The sequence below is a fragment of the Neltuma alba genome, unplaced genomic scaffold (genome assembly GCF_004799145.2).
Source record: "Neltuma alba isolate B1F8T4 unplaced genomic scaffold, ASM479914v2 tig00003340_pilon, whole genome shotgun sequence".
In the NCBI taxonomy this organism is placed as follows: domain Eukaryota; kingdom Viridiplantae; phylum Streptophyta; class Magnoliopsida; order Fabales; family Fabaceae; genus Neltuma; species Neltuma alba.
This window is the reverse complement of record NW_021633242.1, coordinates 111,681-134,796: the sequence shown is the minus strand read 5'-3', so window position 1 is coordinate 134,796 and position 23,116 is coordinate 111,681. Positions and strand designations below refer to the sequence as shown.

The window sequence follows — 23,116 nt, the reverse complement described above, 5'->3', positions numbered from 1 at the left end:
AAAATTATAAGGACTGACAGATTAGTTTCCCCTTTAAAAAGTATTTTTTTTCACAAATCGAGATAGATCCCTATTGAATACTTGCTTTTGCTTCAAAAGTCAAATGAATCAAAAGCACATCCACACATGTGTAAAAAAACAAAAAATAGGCTAAAAATAGCTTTTTAAGATGGAAACATGGCACTTCTTTTTTTTCAATTCTATCATGATTACAATACCAAACGAGACCCGAGTTTCATAGTTGTTCTATGGATGAACAACCATAATAATGAACAATTGACCAAGGATATTGAAGGAGACATTTATGATTTTGAGTCTGAAGTTAAAGAGTTGATAAAGTGACAAATGAAGGACATGACTTCGGCGACTCGAGTAATAAAGGATTGCTAATGATCTAGGTCAGGGGATTGTAGCTTTTCGCTTTAGACAAAATTAGAATATACTTCTCTCATTTTATTTATAAATCATTTTTAACATATTTCCTATAAGTTAACAAAAATTTTAAATCTCATTAATTTTATTTTAAATTTTAATAACTTTTAATTTTATCCTTATTTAATATATGCACTTTTCAAGACAATAATGATCTACACAATAATAAATGAAGAGTATGATGCCAAAAAAATAATAAATGAAAGATAAAATAGTATATGTATGTTAAAAATTTAGTAAAGTGATTTATAAATAGGCTCAAGTAAAAACTACTCTTTACCTTATGTAAATAGAACTATAGGAGTATATTAGTACAAAAAGAGTGCATCTAAACATTAGTCATTAGTATTATGCTAACAAATTAAAACTAGTCTGTCAAACATGATTTCAAATTACATAGTGTATAGTGGGAATTTGTTATCATCCTCTGGATAGACAGGTTAATCAACGTGGAAAAAGCCTTTAGAGAATTATAACTATATAACATATTAGACTTACCTCGTAGGAGATTTTCATATGTTAGAATGAAGACTTCATACAAATGAAACTAAGTAATCTACCAGGTGTGCTCTTGATGGCACCAAGTTTAGGATTCGATTCCCATTCTTCAAATTCCAAAAAAAAAAAATAAAGCCTAGTTGTTTTGTATTGTTTTGCTTTTGAATAAGGCTGATTTATATCTAGTAGAATAGACTAGTCTCTTACAACATGTTGAACTAATATTTGAATCTCTGTTTAGGAGAGGTGCATAGATCCAGTGTCCAATAATGTGTCAAATATGATTGTTTTCAATAAAATGATAACTGTGCCAAACAAAAAAAAAGATTATTTATTAAAATATTAGCTTTAGATAATGTTTATGTTGTTTATGATCATCATCATCATCTCGTCTTATTTACGTGCCGTTTGTTTTGGGTGTGCTAGTTTTTTTTTTTTTTGGGTGATAGGGGCATGCTAGTTGTCGTTTATGTTTTTTCATATCTATTAGGTTTTTTTGGATCTATCTGGAGATGGTATTCGGTATGCTTTTTGTCTATACAAAGTATGTTCACAGGTATGGATACAGACTAATGGTTTATAGTAAATGCACAAGAGTAAGAGTTTTAGAGAGATCAGAGAGGAGAAAAAGTTGTTACTTTGCATTTTTTTCTCATCATTCATATATCTTGATATGCACGTACTCCCACTCACAAATAACTGTTCCCATCAAAATTCAAAATAAAGATTGTGTATTCTTCTAATATCGACCCTAATCTTTTAATAAATTACAATTGAACCCCAAGCCTTCTTGGGCTTAGGCCTAACCCACCAAGGGTGGATTAAGTTTTATTCCAACATCTCCCACTCACACATGGTGGATTAATGGTTATGGATCACCTTCGCTTCCTTCTTTCACACTAAGTGCTTTGTCATAACAGTATAGGCAAAACGTCTTTATTTTAGGTGTTCATACTAGAAATCTCTTTTGTAAGATCAACACAAGACAACCTTCTTTTGTATAGCTTGTTCTCATAGATTTCTGTTAAATTTTGTTATGCCTCGGATATCTTAGATTTACTTATATACACTTTCTGATAGCTAATCTAATCCTTCTCAAGCCAACATAAGACTCAAATTGCCTTCCTCGTATGTATCGTGTCCACACTTATGAAACTAACAAAATCATAAGGGACATGTCTTAGATACCAACATAGGTATGTATATTTCAAGAAATCTTCCTTTCGCCCATATATCATTTCAGTATATACCAATCGCTTTCGTAGCATAATACCTTAGATCGCACCTATCATGATCATGGGTTGTATGCTAAAGTAGCAAACGCTGAAATATATTTACATGCTAATGTCAAAGTCAAAGGACATCAATGGAAGTATTAAACCTTCCAAGGACTCACACAGCAATGACAAAGGGATCTTATCATTTACTTCCCATTTGCAGATTTGTTAAGCACATGCGGTATGAATTGCATGCTACGATGTTACTCTTATACCATAAGAGCTTATGTCGATTTAGAATTTATTAGTAGCACCGTACAAACCTAAGTTTGGATCCTTCTAGCATCCAAACCTAAATTCTTCCTCTACTCATCACATATGATATCAATTTGTGAAGAATTTAATGTCCGACTACAGGCACCATGAATGTGGGCATCCATGATTCATTCCATGTACATGTTCTTTTGTTAGATCTCATTTCGACCAGTTACACTTATATTTTAGTCAAGGTGACTTCTATGTTTTTTCTTTACCATATGAGCATTTGTTACTGTTTTACTGGTGAGCACAAGTCTCATCCTTGCACACTTTTTTTAAGTGTCAAAGGCAATTGCTCATGTGAGAGAGCCAATTTTATCAACCTGTATGACATACTATACATTGTATACTATTATACAAGTATAAAATGGTAATAAAATAATAATTGCATTCAAAATATTATCATGTTACATAAGTTTTGTGATTTTACATTCTCTGCATGCCAAACGTGTTCACATGTTTCTCATACAATTCTCTTGATATTGGCTTGGTCAAAGGATCAACAACCATACATTTTGTTGATATGTGTTGTACAATGATAATCTATTGTGCTAAAAAGTCTCTCACAAAATTGTACTTAATATCTATGTGCTTCGTCTTGATATAATACTTAGAGTCTTTAGTGTAGGCTATGGCTGTGGTATTATCACAGTGCACTATTATTGGATTTGTACTTTCATTTCCAAATCTAAGGTGTTCAATAAACCGTTTCAACCATATAGCCTCTTGAACTACTACAGTACATGCCACGAACTCAACTTCCATTGGATGTAAGGCAATATACATCTGCTTCTTGCTACTCCAACATATGGCGCCATTATTCAGCAAGAAGGCATAACTAGAAGTGGATCTTCTCTCATCACCATCTTTGCCTAAATCAGTATCGGAGTATCCAATTAGACGTAAATTGCTTTCTTGGTAACACAAAGCATAATTTGATGTATCATTCAAGTATCTTAAAATTCTCTTCACTGCTTTCTAATGTCTTTCACTGGGGTTAGCTTGAAATCTACTTAATAATCCAACTGCGAAATAGATATTTGCTCTTATACACATCATCGCATGCATTAAACTACCAACAGCGCTAGTGTAAGGAACTCTTTGCATTTTCTTCTTGTTTGACTTTATTTTAAGACACATATTAAGACTCAATGTTACTCCTGTAACCATTAGGGTGTCTAAGGGATTGCAATCTTTCATATTGAATAGCTCAAGAATTTTCTTAATATAATTCCCATGTGAAAGAGAGAGGATTCTGATGGTCAAAAGAAAGAGAGAGGATTCTCTTTCAAGGATTTCTGTGGATTTTAACTTCAAGAATGTACTTTGCTTCTCCCATATCCTTCATTTCAAAGTTCGACGATAGCCATTTCTTAATAGCTATTACCAAATTTAGATTATTTACAGCCATTAGTATATCATCTACATATAGACATAACATCACGAAATTACCATCAGATCGCTTTCTGTTGACACAGTGGTCTTCTTTAATCATTTTAAAGTCATATGAGGTTATGGGTTTGTGAAACCTTAAATACCATTGTCTAGATGACTGCTTTAGTCTATAAATGGATCTTTTCAGTTTACAAAATTTCCTTTCCATTCTTTTCTTAATGAAACCACAAGCTGTTACATATAGATTTCTTCATCCAAATCACTATTTAGGAAAGCTGTTTTTACATCCATTTGGTGTAATTCTAAGTCCAAACTATTTATTATTGTCAAAATAAGTCTTATTGAATTGAAACAAACAACAGGTGAGAAGGTATCCTCATAATTTATACCTTTCTATTGTGTGTATCCCTTTGCTACTGACCGAACCTTATACTTATCAATTGATCCATCCACTTTTCTTTTTACCTTGAGAACCCATTTGTTTCTAATAGCTTTTTGTCCTTATGGTAGATCAACCAATTTCCAAACCTTGTTCTTTTTTATTGAGTCCATTTCTTCTTTTATTGCTTTCTTCTACTTATCACCAGTTAGGACCTGATAAGGCCTATTGCATAGAACGTGGTTCATTGTCTCCCTCTGGAGTAACCATGAGCACTTCACCTTCAATTGGGAAGCATCTCTTAGGGACACTTTCCCTTTCACTTCTTCTTACAAGAGCTGTTTTTTTGTCTTTTTCTTCTGTTTTGGTCTTTATGTTGACCCTTTTATACTCCCACTCATATTAATATATTGAGATGATTGAGGATCATTATTTTGTTCTACACCACTTTACTCTCATGTCTAATAAAGAGATATAATACGATCCACTTCTCTCCTGCTGGGAAACTCATTTTCAAGAAATATTGTATCTTTCGATTCAACTTTAGTAATAGTTTCATCTTCATTTTCACCAATGAAAACATATCCTTTTGATTGTTCTGAGTATCTTATGAAGATAATTTTTTTTTCCTCTCAAACCCAATTTCCCATACTTGTGAGAATCGTTGTAGATATACGCAGCTAACCCCCATGTTCTCAGGATACTAAGACCTGGTTTGCATTTTGTCTACAACTCATAGGGCATGAAACTAACTAATTCTGAGGGCACATGATTAAGTATAAAAGCAACTATCAACAAAGCATCACCCCAAAATGAAATTGGAACGTTCGCTTGAGCCATCATTGATATAACCATGTCTAAGAGTGTTTGATTTCTCCTTTCAACAACTCTATTTCTGGGTGGCCGACTCTCAATAAAAACACTAATGTGATGAGCATAAGCCCAACGGGAAAACCCATCCCAAAAGACTAACATATTAGGAGGAAGAGTCCTTTGAACTCATAAACCCCATAACAATTGTAAGATTTTCTAATGTGTGACACAATCCCAAGATTTTGATTCAGATGAAACTGAGTTTCTGAATGTTAACTCTTTACAACTCAGTTCCTATGATTTTAACCACATAAAGCTCTAGATCTTTAAATTTTATGAAACACAAAAATTTAATTTCTAAAACAGACCATAATTAAATATTAATTTTCTCTTTTTACTATAAATGAAATTTTAGTTTGGCGAAAACATTAAAAAATATATATATCATTTTTCCTGCCCACTTGAGCGGCATCCGCTTTCCTGATCTTGATCCGCAACACCACAAGACAGTTAAATATCGTTAAATAACTAACCCCGTCATTGAGACTCTCTTTCATGTCTCATTTTTCTTCCTTCTGCTTCCACTCTGCTACTCACCAATTCTCTCCTTCTCTCATCGCCGGCAGAGAAAGCCGCCGTCGGCCATGTCGGCGCCACTTCAAGGACCACCACTCGGCTTCTGGGGTGTCCTCACAGAAGCCAAACGCATCATCAATGCCCACCCTCGTCACTTCCTTGCTCTCTCCACCTTCCTCATCCTCTCACTCTCTTTCTCTCTCATCGGCTACCACGCCCTTCACCGCGGCCTACTCCGCTCTCTCGTCACCACCACCGACATTCTCCTCTGGCAATCCTTCCAATCCAACAATATCAACACTAATTTACTCTTCTTTTCTCTTGTTTACTCATTCTTCGTTTTCCTCTTCTCACTCTGCGCTATCGCAACCATCACGTATAGCGTCTTCCACGGCTTCTACGGTCAACCCATCAAGTTCCTAAGCACTATTAGGTCGATACTCACTTCGTTCCTACCCTTATTGGGAACCGTCGTCGTTTCACAAGTTATAGTCTGCTTAATCTCACTTGTATTTGGGGGTTTCTCGTTTCTGGTTCTCCGTGGAGTTGAGCTCCTTGGTGTTGAAATCGAGTACTCTTCCCCTTACTTCATTGGCTTCTCTGCTGTTTTTCTGCTAGCTTTCTTGTTTGTGTTGGTGAATTTGCAAGTTAACTGGACCTTACTGTCTGTGATTGTGGTCGTGGAATTCAATTGGGGATTGACGGCGTTGAAACGAAGTGTGGATTTGATCAAGGGAATGAAAGAAGTAGCTCTTTCTTCGTTGTTGTTTCTTGTGATTTTTACTGGGATTTCAGTCTGGACCAATTCTGTCTCATCAATAGGTTCCAATAATGAAGGGAAGAACTGGGGTTTAGTGGTTCAAATTGTTGTAGCCTCCACTCTCCTCATGCTGCTTCTGCTTCACAAAACTGCGTCCAATGCTGTGTTATATGTGTACTGTAAGGTTATTAATGGTAAGCTTGCTCAGGAGATTGCTGAGGAATTCACTTATATCAGCTTGCCCTTTGATGACGGGAAAGTTCCTCATGTTGTGTCAATAATCCATGAGTGACCATGAGAATGAGGTTAGTGGTCTTTTTATAACACCTCTGACTTCATAATTACTATACTTGAATATGATTTGTATACAGAATGAAAGACAATCACACCAAAGAACGAGAGGCTTAAGCTGAAAAGAGAAGATATGAGACTTGTGAATTAGTGTATATTATGATTGTCATCTGAAGGCAATGTTATACTTTCTGTCCCTTTTCTTTTGCTCCCCACTTTTATCTTAAATTTGAAGAGTTTGGAGGATTTCCAAAATTCATATTCTTGAAGGAATAGAAGCCTCTGTTTTCATTTTCAGACCCCAATTATTGTAATTATAAGGATTCTTGCATCCTTATCACAATAATATTCACACTCTAAAAGTTTTAGTACCTATTGTAATTATTGCTTTATCACTGAGTACCATTTGAGTAGTAGAGGAATTCCCATTTTGTATACGAGCACTGCTGCAATAATACCTACATATAAAATTTGTCTGAAGCATTTAAAAAAAAAAAAAAAACACAGAAGAATCTTATTGATAACCATACTCTCCGCACGCTAAGCTCCATTGGGACATTGTTGATCCCCATCCAATTACAAATGCCCATTAATTAGTCTTTTACCCGAAGACATTGGAAAAACAAATGCTCTACTGATTCATTATCACTACCATAGAGAATACATTTCAAATCGTCAACTGGGATCTGAAGATCAAGCATTCTAGTCTTTGTGAACAACACCTTCTGCATTGTTAACCACATAATGAAGGAATGTACAGGGACTGAAAACTTAGACAACACGGTTTTTTCATTCCTGAATCTGGTCGTGCAAATCCCAGTTGGATTCGTAGTTCACATAACATTTACACATCTCAGGGCTAATTTCATTTGTTTTTGTTTTGGTACTATCTAAACTGTCCATAGGTTGGTCACTTTGCCAGAACATGCCTAATTGAATAGCTAATTGGATATCAAGGAAGCATTCTGTTATAAATCCTCTTTTTGGGAAATAATATTGAAGAGTCAAGAGTGATAGATGTGTTAATTGTGTTTTACGGAATCTGTCATTGGGATATTCCCTCATCAAATCAAACAAGAAGACGAAAAAGATGTTGCTTGTGTGCTAGTTAACCTGCACTTTCAGTTCCAGGAAAAAAACAACACTGGCTGGCTGGACTCTGCTTATAGCATACAATCTGTACTATAAAGCAACTCAATGGGATGAAATGTGATGAGAAAATTTCAACTTTTTCCCCTCGTGACTTGTATGGATTAGTTGGGGATGGTTCTTTTTCTGTCTTCATCCATTCTCAACTTTAAAAAGCAAACTGTCCTTCATTATATGTCTGAATTATCTGAACAATTAATTGCTAATAGAGTATAATGATGTCACATTATTCATATTACCAGTTTCTCTTTAATTGGATAAAGCTTATTATTATTATTTTTGGTGTGAATCCAGAATCACATCAAATCATTTTAGATTTGAAACTAATCCCTGTTAGGCCTTATTATCATCATTATTATTATTGTAGTGCTAATGTAAAAGAAGTGTGTTAATGAGGCAAGCTTCTAAAGAGAGAGGCATAAAGAGGGTGTTGTCCCCTTGGTAAATCTTTTGTGTGTACTTCTTTTGGATGAGTAAAAAGGTTTCTTCTTCGGTTTTTGGAAATGTGTTTCTCGCATGCTTCTGTTTTCCCTTTTTTGGTTTTCTGAGAAGAACTGGCTTGTGCTTAAGTTAGACTGACCCAATGCCTCATAAAAGATTTCCTATTTTTAACTTTTCATCTAATGCAATCTTACTGCTCAAGGGCCAATATAATTTTTGTCACTCAAATTTGTCTTCATTTTAATTTTGGTTTTTCAAGTTTCAAATCACAGGTTTTAGTCCCTCAAAAGACAAAATGATCCATATTTTTATTGAATTATAGAAACCAATGTTTTAAATAAAGAAAAAAACTTGAAGGGCCAAAACTTATGGTTTGAAACTGAAGAAATCAAAACCAAAACAAATACAAATTTAAGAGATTAAAAATTATATTAATTGAAAAATTAAATATACAGAAGTCATGGATGGTTTATATTTTGAGCATCATTGTTTTCAACTAGGATTACTTTCAGAACATAAATCATGAACACTAACACAAGATTGTTAAACTAGGGGAGAAAAAAAAAAGAAAGAGTGGAACAGAAGCATGTTACTAGTAAAGTTTACTAAACTAGATTTGAACTCCCAGCTACAAATTGCCAATACTGTATCCAGTTATTATTATAAGAATCTAATACCAATGTTGCACAAAAATAATGAAGTTTGTTAAAATTAATTATTTCTTATAAAATATGAAAATTATCCCCTCAAAAAGCATTACTTAGAGGAGTCTGGTTAATTAGTTAGGAAGTTTTATAATTAGTTAGAGATATTAAGTGAAAAAAATTAATATTTAAAGCAAAACATATAGTATATTATGAAATATATTGAAAATTCTTATAATAAGGATTGGAGGAAATACATATTAAATATATACACACACCATTCGTTCATTCACATTAGACAAATGATAGTTCTTAGAAAATTGGCGAAAAGTCCCCCATTAAAAATTTTATTGGTGGAAATAACTTAAATTAGAGTAATAGTACTCTATGGTATAAAATTTCCAAAAGTATAAAAATTTATGGAGCCCTTTTCACCAATAAAATTACCTGTCAAGAGCTTTTACCCAATTTTCACTTAGGTTTTATGATTTATATGATCATACTTTGAGCCTGCTTAGATTAATACAGTAGTATGAGATAATTTGGGTACTTCCCTAGATTATATTTATCTCATACAATAGTTACAGACTAGTAAATTTATAGGTGTTGCAAGAAAAAAAATTATTTGGCCTGATTGATCCAGACGAGCCATGTTTTTCATGAGATTAGATGCTTCAAATTTTCATAGTAATTTTTCTTTCATAAAGTTAGCGAAATAAAAAGAGGGGGAGAGAAGAGGAGAGTGCAAGTGAATCTCAATCCTTCTTCTCTCTTTCTTTTTTCTCTTTTTCTTTTTCTCTTTCTCTCAAACTTGATAAGAAATTTACAATAAATCTAAGAAATCCAGTCTCCTCCCTCACACTGATCAAGTTAATTGATTCTTAAACTAAAAACTTACCACTGGCCACCGTCACATCTTCATTTGCCTTTCAAGCAGCCTCTTCACCAACGGTGATACATGGACTAGATCACCACAGCCACTACAAACTTCTTGTTTCTACTTATTTTCCCCCAACATGGGCAAGAGTACTATGGAGTTTTTTTATTGTAATTACACATTCCCTCTATTTCTTTTTATAAAAACAATTAATTGAATCACATTAACCAAAAAATTGATTAAAATTAATTAGAGGCAATATATGCCAAAAAAAAATGTAATATTCTTTTTATAAAAAAAAACTTTATTTATAGGGACATAGAACATGACAATTTACCATATAAACAATTTAAGTTGATAATAAATACAATGGTATCAATATAAGTAATTAAATGGGACAAAATGAAAAATCAACCCAAAAAAATTTGAACACAGCCTCTAAATGCCTCTTATAAATAAGAATAAACTATAGCCAAGAATAAATTGTCTCTCATAAAAATAAAGGAGTATATCAAATAAAAATTATACTCTTTTGGTCCTTAATATAGGACCTAATCGTTAAGTTGATTTTAGTCTTAAATATAAAACTTATTTTTCATATTTATCATTTTTTTTCTAAACTACCCCTATGAATACTCCTTCAACCATAATCAAGTAGAAGAGAGAAAGATGATATTAAGAAAGATGATTATAGTGTTTTAGAAAAAATATATCATTTTTTACAATTAACTAATTTACCTAACTTTCTTAATCTAATCAAATTAGTTAAATAAATCTTATATTAAGAATCCAAGGAGTACTAAATTGTCTCTCGTAAAAATAAAGAAAGGAGTATATCAAATAAAAATTATACTAGTATTCCATGGACATACCAAATACCCCTTTCTCATTCATTTCCCATTCTCATTCCCAATGACAAACTAGTGGAATTGGAATAGACCTGCCACCTCGGTACTTAATCACTGAGATAATTCTGAGTTTTTTTTCCTTTTTTTTTTTTGCCAATAATTTTAACAAAGTTATAAAGATTGGGGGGAAAAGAGAAGTAAATAGTTAATACAGTCACCTGTCTTTCTCACAAATTGCAAAAATCAGAACAGTCAGCAGAATCATCCATAAGAAAATGCTTCATGCATTTTAACTACAAGGGGTGATTGCTGCCATAAATCATACCCTTGTGACTCCTCTCAAGTCTGACCTAAAACTTTGTACATTCGTTACTCCAAAATTTCTCAGGGCCGAGCTTTGATTTCCAAAAGCTGTTGGTTAAGGATGGTGAGGTTAAAACCTTAGCTTCACAAATCAAAAGAATGGCATTTCCCATCAATGTAATCAAAAGGGTTGTTTGCTTTGTTTTAATTAACATCAGTCACAACTTTCTGTTATGACCCAGGCTAGAAGATGGTTTGGGATTATAAGCCCTCTCATCCTGATCAGCACCAAAGAGAACGTTAGTCCAACTGGTAGTAGATCTCTGAACAACTCTAGTTTGTACCTGGTCACTATCTTCCCCACCGGAGGCTTCATACCCATCACTAGTTGAATGTGACAGTGGGATTCCCTTCAAAGCCGCTGCACTAGCAGCTGGAAGACCTGCTAGCCTTCTTGTTTCCTCAGCTCCCGATGAAGATGCTCGGAAAGGATGTATATCTGGTGAGTCTAAGCTGCTTTCAGGTGAGGAAACAACGCCACCTGCAGAGCTGGATATCGTTTGACTTGTTTGAAATGCATTACGTGCTTCAAGCTGAAGAGGAGCTAAACTAGACATTCCACTGAAGCCTTTGCCAAAATTACTAGCAGAAGCTTTTGCCAGTGACTCCATAGGTAGTTCAACTGGTAGACGAACCCGCTTGCTTGCCCGCTTTCTATTATTCTCAATTCTGGGGAGTACTCTTCGACCACTGCCATCAAAGGTGCCGTCTGTTTCGGGCCTGAAAGCGTCATTCTGTCTCATCACAGGCTGCAGGATTTTGGATTTCTTTCTTGCTTCTGCGGCAGCCTTGGAAACCTCTTCTGCATTTAATCGTGCCAATGTCCATGGACTAATTTTGACTGCTCCAGGGTTCTTTTTCTTAACCGGCTCTTCTCTCATTGCCTTCTTCCCATATGAACTTACTGAACCTGTTTCTGGGGGTACTACATCAAACTATCACCCACCCCCGGAAAAAAAAAAACAAAAAGAAATTAGAGGAGGGTGAGGCACCATTCTAATAGCAAGGGAAAGAAAAGATAAGCAGAATCATGGGTCATTTTCATTAAAATATTTATACCAACTGCTAAACCATGCAATTTCTCTGTTAATGCGCTGGGCTCATGGGTGTGTTAAACAACGCAGTGCGTAATAAATCATCACACAGCACTTAATTATGTGCCACACTACTCCGCCAAGAAAAGAATTACACATTCATAATGCACCCCATCAAGAGCCAAGCGCCATGCAAGAAAGTCAAGTACGTATGAAGCAGACATAGAAGGCTATTCTCATACTTTTGCATGCAATGCAATATCTAAAGAAACCAAAAGTGGACCCTGTGCTGGCAGCATGAGGACCCATACCTGCAGATTCAAAATTTAAAAACTAGAGGCAAAAGAATATTTAAATTTAAAATGCTCAGCAAGTAGCCCAAGAACTAAGCCATACAGTTCATGCATCCACAACAAGGCAGCTACCTCCAGACTTAATATATAGATAATAGATTTTACTTTCCTCTCAGCAGTTCAAGCATATGAAAGTAAGCTGGCATTGATCATAAAATTACCTGATCTTCAACAAAGAGGCGTGGGGGTGTGCACCATGCAGCACGGTTAAAGGTAGTAAAGGAGCTTGCACTGCTTAATCCAGTAAGTGAACTGACAGGTGACATTTGAGGGCTCTGCTGACCTCCAACTCCTTGCTGCTCCTGTTCCTGCTCCCTTAGAGCAATAATGTAATCATATGTGCTGATTCCCTGAGTTGTTCAACAACAAATTCAATAATTAGCTCATTAAAACATCATTGTGTAAATATAATAGCAAACTTCGCAAGAAAAAAGACTGGAATAATGATATTCTTATATGTTGACTCTGGCATAACACATTAAAAGCTTAAGCAACTGCTTGAACTTTATAGCCACATCACACAATTCCATCCACCACGAAATTGCATTCTCCATTTCACCCAGACAGTAAAGCAGCTCCATACATGAATAACAACAATGCTTCACAAGTGAATTGAAATGTAAAATCAGATAAAAGTAACAAGAAACTACCGAAGCTTACCTTTTTAATAAGAAGGATATGAAAGAAGAAAAGCTGGGCAAGAGGCAATGTAGCAATCATAGCCAAGATGACGCAGACAACCTGTGAAAAAAATTATGCTGTTATTAAAAATGGCAGCCATGGGTATTTCAAAAAGAAACACACATAAAGATGACACAGACGACTACCAAAATAACAGCATGCAGAAGTAGATAACCCATTTTTATAGCAGTAGTTACATAATATACATCCAAAAACAAAATGTGCAGAACACTAACCACCACAATAATATAAGGAACCAGAGAGAAACTGCTTCCCAACTTGGAGCTGATATCCACAGAACATTGCTTCCTCTCAAGAGAACATCGGATAAGCACAAGCACTCCAGTCGACCATTGAAGAATAAGCTGCAATCTCAAGCCCAATGTGCACAAACCATGTATATACCTGTCAATAATTAATCAAAATGAAAATGACCAGGAAAACTAAAAGCTTACTCTGGGCTTCTTAGATGGCCTTCAGGTTGTGGACTGTTGCTTTCAAGAACAATTGAGACGGATATAGGATGGCATAACTATTTTATGAGCAAGACAAGAATCTGACTCTAGATAGGGGCACACAAAAGCAATAGAAGAATAGGCAAATTCTATATGTTCCAAGGCACATTACACACTCTAGTAATCGATGGGAAAACCTAAAATCATATATCAAAAGGAACATTCTTTATTATCCAGAGCACAAATAAGAATATAGACTCAAACCATGTCACGAGCTTCACTTTAATGAGGGGACTAAAGAAGCATCTCAGAGGATTGAAAATTTTATTAAGAACATAAGATTTGTACACAGAGGATCTGAGCCAGGTCATACAGGAAAGGCCGGGTATGACAGTAGGAATGATAAGCAAGACATGGGGGGACGATCTTGCTTACCAAGAGGAGAGCAGCAACCATAAGGGTGAAAAATTGTCTGTAGTTTTTCCTCCCTACACAATTGTTAAGCCACTGCAAAAACCCAAGAAACAACAGGCCTTAAAATCATATAGCAGATGATAAGGAAAGAAATGAGAAATCAGATTCTCATACTCTGCAATGATGATCAAAGCTATCAACACATTTGTCACAAACTCTGCAATGTTTGCTGAATTTGAAGACCTGAAACAATAACATTCTTCAATGAAGCCAACTCCCTTAATCAAAATTGTCAGGATGAAGCTTTCAATAATTTAAAGTCCTGTACACGCATTTCAGGCTAATCATGAGAGAAGTAATATAGATCTAGCTACTTAAGTAAGCCACATTGTATTTCATAAAGTGAACTCTAAAACTTTCCTTGGATGAACGAAATCTAAAGTTAAATTGATTTCACAGACCTCAACTTCACACAAACTGCAATAAAACATGCCATCTTCACTTTTTTGCAGGTCAGAGGACTCCTCACTTGAACTAGAGCACCCACAAATAAAAGCACATGGAGAGCACACCAACATTAAACAGGATGAATGAGGTGTTGATGCATTCTGCTCTATTGATACAGCTGTATCTTTCAAATTTGCTTCTGTGCCCAATGCTTCCTTATCAACAGATTTTTCTTCAACAATTGAAGTATTTGCATCATTGATTGATGAACTTGATTGCCCACCAAGTTTAGAATCTTTCTGTACCACAAGCTTTTTACTGTCTAAGATTTTCAGATATTTTTTGGACTTAAAGACCCCTGGATCTGCAGGATCAGCTGCCGCACACCAAATGTACAGCCCAAACACGCAAGCAATCTGGAGGGGAAAAAAAGAGATGAAATATTACTGGAAAAATGATAAACGGGTCATGTCCTCCATGCAGTTTAAAATAAAGGCAAAGCAACTTCCATTCTGTTACAATTCCCTTCAAACAATAAAAAGCACACTTATTACATTACTGAATAAAAATGCTTATCAAATTAATTGCTTCAAGCACTTAACATACAAGATCGTGGTCAGTTATAACTGAATGATGTGGAGCAATATCAACGCCACAAATTTATGTGTTCTTGCAATGAAAGTAAACTTCTAATGTCCGAGCTTAGGTAATGTTTGACAGCTCACGGATCAAAAAAGTGTTCATTTATTTGTAACCCCCCCCCCCAAAAAAAAAAAAAAAAAAAACTTCGTTCTTCCACCATGAGTATGCAGCTTTGTTCAGCTGAAAAATGTAGCCTTTGGGTAGAAAGGCTCTAAAAGACTCGAAAAGACAACAAAGGCTAGCCAATCTAAGCCAAATCCTTCCCAAAGACATTTATAATCCCATCTTTGATTGCTGATTGGTTTCCTGTTTCTGCATCTCGGTTCACAGAAAGCCTGAAATTTACCAACAAATTGGCTGAATCATTCCCACTTCGAGTTAGTGATTATCCAGTCCAAATCAACCATTTGATTGTATTTCATGATCAGGGATCCATGCCGACAATTCATATTAGTAAGCAGCTCAACAACAGTTATAGCATAGGCTTCCACAAAATCTTACTGAACCCCAGAAGTTTTGCTTATTTGATATCAAAACCCACATAGCCAGGCTAATAAATTGGAAGCAAAATATCTGTGCTACCTCTTCTAAGCAACAAATCTGCAAGTTTCAACCTCCACTTGAATATTTTTAAATACAATTTGGGCCAGTTCGGCTAACATGACAGAAATTCAAATGTTATATTGCTCAAATCATCCAAGTTCAGTAAGAATACACGCTGAACTGTTATTACTTTCCGTCTGGTTCCATAACACTTCAGCATGACGTAAATGATTTAGTCTGAGTTTTGAACTGCCACCTACAAAGAAAATTTTCTCTGCAATCCATGGATGTCTCGTTCAATAACTCCAGAGAGTGTTGACATCAGGAAGTCAATCCAGCAGCATATGTTGCTGGGGATCAGAAACCAATTGGTTGTTCATATCCACAGTGAAAAACAGAACTTGACATCATCCACAATTATATTGTCATTAGATCAACAGGAACTTTCACTCAGGTTTATCCTTTTACTAAGGGTTCCTTCTATATACATAAAGATTTGATTGCCAGCAGTGTTAGCACACTCTGGAAAGAATATAACATTGATAATTCAGTCCACATTGGAATTGTACAAGTCAGTTTGCAATTTCTGTGTTTAAGAATTTATTACATGTCTGTGCCTGAAAAGCAATGACCATTAAGTCTAATATTATACTGAGAAAAGGAGGAGGGTACAGGAATTAGAAATCACGATAATGCCATGAAATTACAACGAATACGACTCTAGTATGCATACATTGAAACTGGATTAAAACAGGGCGGGTTATAGAAAGAGAATTCAGGAGTGAAGTGATAACAAGTAACAAGCAAATACATGGCCCTCATCAAGAACCGCTAAAGCACTCCACAGCAGACTGAGTTAGCTAGCCATATGAAGGAACTCAAACCGCGATAAAGATCACACATACATAGAATCAAACAAGAATCAAAAGCAACAATTGCAGATCTCATCCCTTCCACTCACCAACATAATAATGAAACAAAATGAGTACAGAACAGCGCCAAAAAGATAAAAAAAGTCGGCTTACCAGAGGCGTGTACAGGCCCATTGCAACGTACTGAAACATCTTCTTTCCAACAAAAGGAGCAAAGAACACATAGAAGGCAAAACCCAAAGCCAAGAACACAGCAACCGCCACCACCTGAACGAAGACAGTGATCACGTCAAATGATATCACAAACACCCCATGAAAGAAAATAAACGAATCGTGCAAAAATTATCCCACCCACCTGGAGAGGATGGTACGGAAGTTGCCATCCATGCTTCCTCATTTTCTTCACAGGTTTTGATTCTCCACAGGGTAAAGGAGTAAACAAAGCACAGAACGCAGAGAGAACTAAACCAAATTATACGACCCGGTGACTATTTTCCAACACTTTCGCCCCATTTTCATAAGAAACGAAAATTCACCGATTTACGGTAGGGGAAGAACAGCCAAAAGAAGCTTGTAGTGACACATTGGGAGGAACCAAAGCAAGAGAGCTGGCGGATAGAGATAGAACAGAGGGTATGGGGGTGGTGGACGAAGAGGAGTGTGCAGTGAGGAAGCTTTTGTCTTATTCAGTCAGGGACAACTCAAGCACAGTAGGACATGGAAGAAGGTAAAGAAAGAAGAGAAAGAGAGAAAGGAACCCTATGGAATTTGGGTTTTGGCTTGTTGCTCTTTGCAAGCTTTTTCACCCTGTCATTTTGGCAGAGATCTGTGTGAGGACGAGAGGGAAAGTGTGAGTGAGGAAGAGACGAACTGTTGTTTTTCCCCCCCTTTCGACGCCAAAATTTACCCTTTACTTTTGGGAAATTTCATAAAATTAAAGATTGGATAAGTTAATAGAACTATTAATTATTAATTAACTTTTTTGCCAAATTAATTAACTTTAATTTACTCCCCCATCTCCTAAAATGAGTCGTAAATATTTTCCTACATTTTGTAACCATAAAGATTTTTTTTCCAAGGTAATGATAAAGATTAAAGAACATAAGGATGAGTCTTATAAACATATAGAGTATGAATATTTTATTATATAAAAATATTTAAAAATTTATTAATGATTTTTATGAATATCAAACAAACCAATACTCAACTCCAATTAATTTAAATAGAGAGCAAAGGGCCAAATAAGGGATGACTTTTGCAAAAGCATAGTTTATGGTTTTACCAAAAAAAAAAAAAAAAGCATAGTTTATGGTAATATTAAAAGACTCATAATCCCAATTTATCATATTTATATGGAATTTTTTTTTTTTTGGGAAAAACAACTGTAGATCCTCGTACGCTTTTCAATTATCGATTTAGTTGGTGAATTTTACTCAAAATAGTCTTTATAATTTTTTTTAACTCTAACAACTGAGTAATTATAATTTTTTAATTTTAATATAACTCAAAATAAAATTCCTTTCACGTGTATATATATATATATATAAAATCATTTTTAAAAAGCTAATTCAAATGCTCTCTCAATGAATTATGAAGATTGAGTTATATTAAGTTAAAATTTAAGAACTAACTTACATTACTAATTTGGATAAACATTAAAAGGTAAAGGCTATATATTTCTTTTTTCTTAAATAAAATCAATACTTATCAGTTAAATAATTATTTTTTAGACCAGTTTAAAATGGTTTATAACTAAATTTTTAATCATAATTTAATAATACATGAGAAGAATTTTATTTCAGTTGGTTGGTGAAACCGTGAAAGCGAAAAGCTGGGGAGCCTGCTTGGTAGCGTGGCCATTTTCCCCGGGCCGCCCCTCCACATGACATCTACAAAAGCGACAGACTTTCAAGAAATTTCAAATTTGGATAATGATGGATACGTATTTTTTATTTTGAAAAAATTACTGTGAGAATTAAAAAAATAATTATAAAAAAAATTTCTAAGAAGTAAGTAACATCTGAACCTGTTATTATTTTCTGGAACAAAATCGAAACGTCATTGCAGATTTAAACATTTGTTAGGAGACTTTTTTTTTATGATTAATATATTATTATGCTCCTCAATAAAAATCACTTTGCAACGTATTTTTACATTAAATTGATAAAAAAAATTGAAATTTGTATTTACCGTATTACAGTTTTTTTCTTTCCATGCATTTACAAATTATTCTCACCTCTATCTTTTTCTATTCTTTCTAACAAGAGCTGAATAAGAGTAAAATTAACAAACAATCATTAAATGTGCTCCAAGTGACTTTTTTTTTTTTTTTTTGCCTAATTTTCTTACCAATGATTTATAATAAAGATCAGTCTGGTATATTTTTAGACCTTATAATGATTTTTTTTCTTTTAGTGTGTTATTTATTATACACAGCTACCCTCCTGGGTTCCTGCAGTGCTGGGGCCAAAATGAATGATAGTTTGTGATTATTAATTTTATTCAGTATTTACTGTTGATTATTGATCTATTTCTTAAAACTCTATCATGTTCTTTTTTCCAACATATATATCATGTTCATGTTATTAGTATAAACCATATTTGTAAATTTAAAAAAATATGTGCCTTCTATTTTCAAAAAATTGTGTCTAATGCAGAGCAAAAGTAGAAAAAAGTTTTTAAGGAAAATTATGTTTAAAGATTGAATTCGGGAATGAGTTATTTGAACTAATTTTGAATTTTTAAAATTATTTTAAAGGAGCTTGGTCATTTTCAAGGAAAAAAAATTTTAAAAAAAGTGTTTGAACAAAATGCCCTTTGAGAGTTTTTTTAATTTTATTCTATATTTTTGTTCTCAAAATAATTATGTAGAGTAATTTTTATGAACAAGTTTTTTAAAAAAATTATTTGAATTATTATTTTGAAAAGCATATACTCCTCCGATTCTTAATATAAGACCAATTTAACTCATTTGATTAAATTAAGAAAGTTATGTAAGTTGGTTAATTATAAAAAAAAGTGACACATTTTTCCTAAAACACCATAATAAATATGAGAAATAAGTCTTATATTTAAAACCAAAACCAATTTAAGAATTGGGTTCTATATTAAAAATCGAAGGAGTATAAAATAATGTGTTTAAATGAAGGGCAAAAAAATGTTTGATTTACTATTAACATAATTGTCGTCAGTGAAAAGATGATGTTATAGGACAAAATATTAAAAAAATAGATGAACTCTTTGATTTTTCTAAACTCATGATAAAAGCATATTTTCAAACAGATTTTTTTTTATTTCTGTTGTTTTTCAAAAAAAAATGTAACTATTTAACTAATTATCATAAAATTACATTCTGAATAATTTTTTTTTGTAAGCACATTCTGAATAATTGTAAGCATATCATCAAGCTTTTCCTTAAAAAACTGCAATATGAAGATTGAAAATTTTCATAAATAGTTTTAATCAGTTTGAATGGAAAACGCCATATTTATAGTTAGTACTTATTGACAAAAGCACCTTGACAAAATTATATGATTTTGAAAGAGTTTTCTTAAATCATAGCTGCACATAATCAAATTTTAATAATTACGATTACAGTTGGGCTGGCAACTTTGAGCTTTTTCTTGTCAAAGTAGTTATTATTAAACGCAGAGGTTGAACTCATGAAGTGACCAATAATGATATCAATTGGAATGAATCACTTTTGGCCACAAAATTATCATCTATATTTGATTATTTTAAAACATCTCATCAGTAAATTTTGGGAGAACTTGAAAACTGCATAATTTCAAGCCAGGAATTCTTATAAAAATACAGTTATTCGTAGTCAATTGTAATTAAAAGTTGGCTTATTTATGTGTTTAGAAACACATTTCATGTAAGTCGAGACAAAACTCCTCTCATATACTTACATCATATTCTGCAAATTAATTAAGAAACTGTTTATAAACCATTTCAAATTAACTCTTAAAATGTAGGAAACAAGCCTAATTTAAATTTAAAATTTAATGATTTTCAGGTTCTTTTTTCTATTAGTTTTCCTAAATACTTTTTTTAATAATACTAATGATAATGAAATCCATTAATTCAAAAGTTAAATACAAAGCAGCTTAGAGTCTAACTTCACTGGTGAAACAACATGTAATGGTTGATTAAGAATGCAAAAATTATTCTCCATATTTTGGGCGAGCTTCTTTAAACAATTAATATTCCTCCAGTCCTAAATATTACACTACAAAAAAGATCTTATATTTAATATTGGAGGAGCAGAAATTTTTCCCTATGCCTATAAACAGAGAATGTTGGCTTCTTTTTTTAAAGGTGAGAACAATATTAGAAAATCATAAATATATTAAACTTTTGTTTTGGTATAATATATTGATACGAGGTTATTGAAATTCATCGCCCCAATCTTTTATTTTTTAAATTTTTAGAATATTATTTTGAGATTTTCTCTTTAAAAAATTTTTTATATTTTGTTTGGTTAAAAATGGGGGCCTTTTTAAGTCGAAACGCATCTGGGGCTTTGAGGTCAGAGGGGTGAACGGCGGAACGCGGAGTCCAAGAATATTTAAATTCGTTGGATCTGTCTCTGTCGTTTATCGGAAAACTTGAAGCGCTGTGTCCCGTGCTCGGAATATATGCCCTTTTTTCTTATTCCTCATCGGTTTCGTCGTATCTCGACTCCCAAACACCCTCACGTCCTCGTTGACTCCAGAGATTCCCTGCTCCCTCCCTTCTAGTGGGTCCCGTGGTCTCTCACCCCTCCTCATCCAAAGGCCGCCATCAAGTTACTGTACATTTTCAATCATCCAGCTCTTTTGCCACGTAGGAGTACCTTTTTATTTAAATTTAATTTTTTTAATCGAGAATACCTGTGTAATTATTTATTATAAAAAATTCTAAGACATACTCATTTGGTCTCATTTATAAGTCATTTTTAACATATTTTATATAGAAAAAAATTTTAAAATTTATTAACTCTCGTATAAAATTTAATAACTTTTCAATTTTATCTCTATTTAATATACATTGTATCCCTTACAAATAAAGTCAATACAATAATAAATGAATGATAAAATTATACATTTATATAAAAAAATTTCAATAAATAGGACTAAAAAATATTTTTCTCTCTACCTTCTACCCTATAAATAGGATTAGAGGAGCAAATGTAAACTTTTGTTGAAAAAGTTGATTGTAATTTACAAAAAAAAATACAAGATAATTCTTAATCAGGCTAATTTAAAATGACCCCGTTTGGCAGAACGGTGAAAATCCCTCGTAAACTTGTTTCACGTAAGCCTAAACAAAATTTTTTTCACGTACTTATCTCGTATTTTGTAAATCATTATTAAAAAACTATTTATAAATTGTTCTAAATGACCCGATATCACATAAACACAAGTCACGAGAACCTAGATTGTAGGGTGATGAATATATAATTATAATTTTTTTAAAAAAAGAATATATTTGTGAAGAATCAAAACAAGAGGATAGTTCCAACTGGAAATTAATGAGAGAGCAGACTTCGAACAATGAAATGAGTTGACTGTCCCATGTTGTCAGCAGTAATCAATCTAATTAAAAGATTTTATATTATTTTCTTTTCATTAAGTGCAAAACAATATTATTTTGCATTAAAATGAAAAAATAATAATAATCCGCCATATTTATTGTGTTTTAATATTTGTAGATTAATGTGTTTTATTTATATTATTTTTGCCAACTATTTATATTATTTTCTCAACCTTGTTAATATATTAATATATTTTAATTATAACTGAATTTTTTGATTTAATTACGCTACAAGATTAAAATTATTGTGTCAACAAATTTAACAATTGGGTTAAAGTCAAAATTTGTTTCGAAAATTTTTACTTATAAACACTAAGCATTTGAAATTTTTTTAGATGCAAATTTGTTCTGAAAATTTAAAATTATAACAATATTATCCCCTACAATTTAAAAACTAACATTAAACATTAAAACAGCAATGTTATTTTTTTATAGGCACCAACATTGTTATAATTTTAAATTTTCAAGATAAATTTGTATCTGAAAAAATTTCAGGCATCCAACACTCAAATGAGTAAAAACTTGCTGAACAAATTTAAAAATTAACCCCTAATAATTATATATATTTATATATATAAATTTCTTGGGGCTAGGGGCTTCAACGCCTCTTTTCATGCCCTTCATTTTCTATTTTCTTTTTTTCCAAACCTTCGTTTAGAAATTGAATATTTGGGGCAATAATAACAACTGCAGAAATAATAATATGATGATCATCATGACAATGATAATAAAATCTGGTTAACTAGCTGGCCAAATTAGTGAATTGGTAGACAAATCTTCCGGCTAATTTAATCAAAAAAATTTATTGGGTTGACTATGGTTCAATCACAAATCACAAACTCATAAATTATTATTTCTTTTTTTTGTCTTGAAACCCATAAATTATTATATTTGGACTAACAATTTTCTAACAACAAGAAGATTAAATTAAATTATATTAATTAAAACGTTTGCAGTGACAGTAAGAATGAAAAGAAAAGCGGGGGGTCCAAATATAAAAAGACAAGAAGGCGTTTGACCTCAGTTCTGGCTGATTAGTGGGGGAATCCCTTCACGTGACTATATATCTCATTGTCATTTGCCTAATTCGGGTCACT

At 33.2% G+C, this 23,116-nt stretch overlaps 2 protein-coding genes across 2 annotated transcripts; one reads left to right on the top strand and one right to left on the bottom strand.

The window, feature by feature from the left end:
* Positions 1-5,615: 5,615 nt before the first annotated feature.
* Positions 5,616-7,063, top strand: LOC114741263 (uncharacterized). Its single transcript, XM_028929516.1, has one exon. It carries the CDS (start codon positions 5,697-5,699, stop codon positions 6,678-6,680), a length of 984 nt encoding a protein of 327 aa, XP_028785349.1. The 5' UTR covers positions 5,616-5,696; the 3' UTR covers positions 6,681-7,063.
* Positions 7,064-10,818: 3,755 nt separating this feature from the next.
* Positions 10,819-17,193, bottom strand: LOC114741255 (probable protein S-acyltransferase 22). The gene is made up of 9 exons (XM_028929508.1): positions 16,798-17,193; positions 16,596-16,709; positions 14,400-14,801; positions 14,113-14,181; positions 13,960-14,031; positions 13,306-13,434; positions 13,049-13,129; positions 12,550-12,738; positions 10,819-11,936 (listed from the first exon to the last, which is right to left on the bottom strand). Exons 1-9 carry the CDS (start codon positions 16,837-16,839, stop codon positions 11,160-11,162), a joined length of 1,875 nt encoding a protein of 624 aa, XP_028785341.1. The 5' UTR covers positions 16,840-17,193; the 3' UTR covers positions 10,819-11,159.
* Positions 17,194-23,116: the final 5,923 nt, after the last annotated feature.

Coding starts and splice junctions, on each gene's coding strand:
- LOC114741255 (XM_028929508.1), bottom strand. CDS start 16,839: ATGAGGAAGCATGGATGGCAACTTCCGTACCATCCTCTCCAG. Junction 14,802..16,595: donor TGGGCCTGTACACGCCTCTG/GTAAGCCGACTT, acceptor TTTCCCCTCCAG/ATTGCTTGCGTGTTTGGGCT. Junction 11,937..12,549: donor GCCTCTTTGTTGAAGATCAG/GTAATTTTATGA, acceptor GGTGGGTGATAG/TTTGATGTAGTACCCCCAGA.
- LOC114741263 (XM_028929516.1), top strand. CDS start 5,697: ATGTCGGCGCCACTTCAAGGACCACCACTCGGCTTCTGGGGTGTCCTC.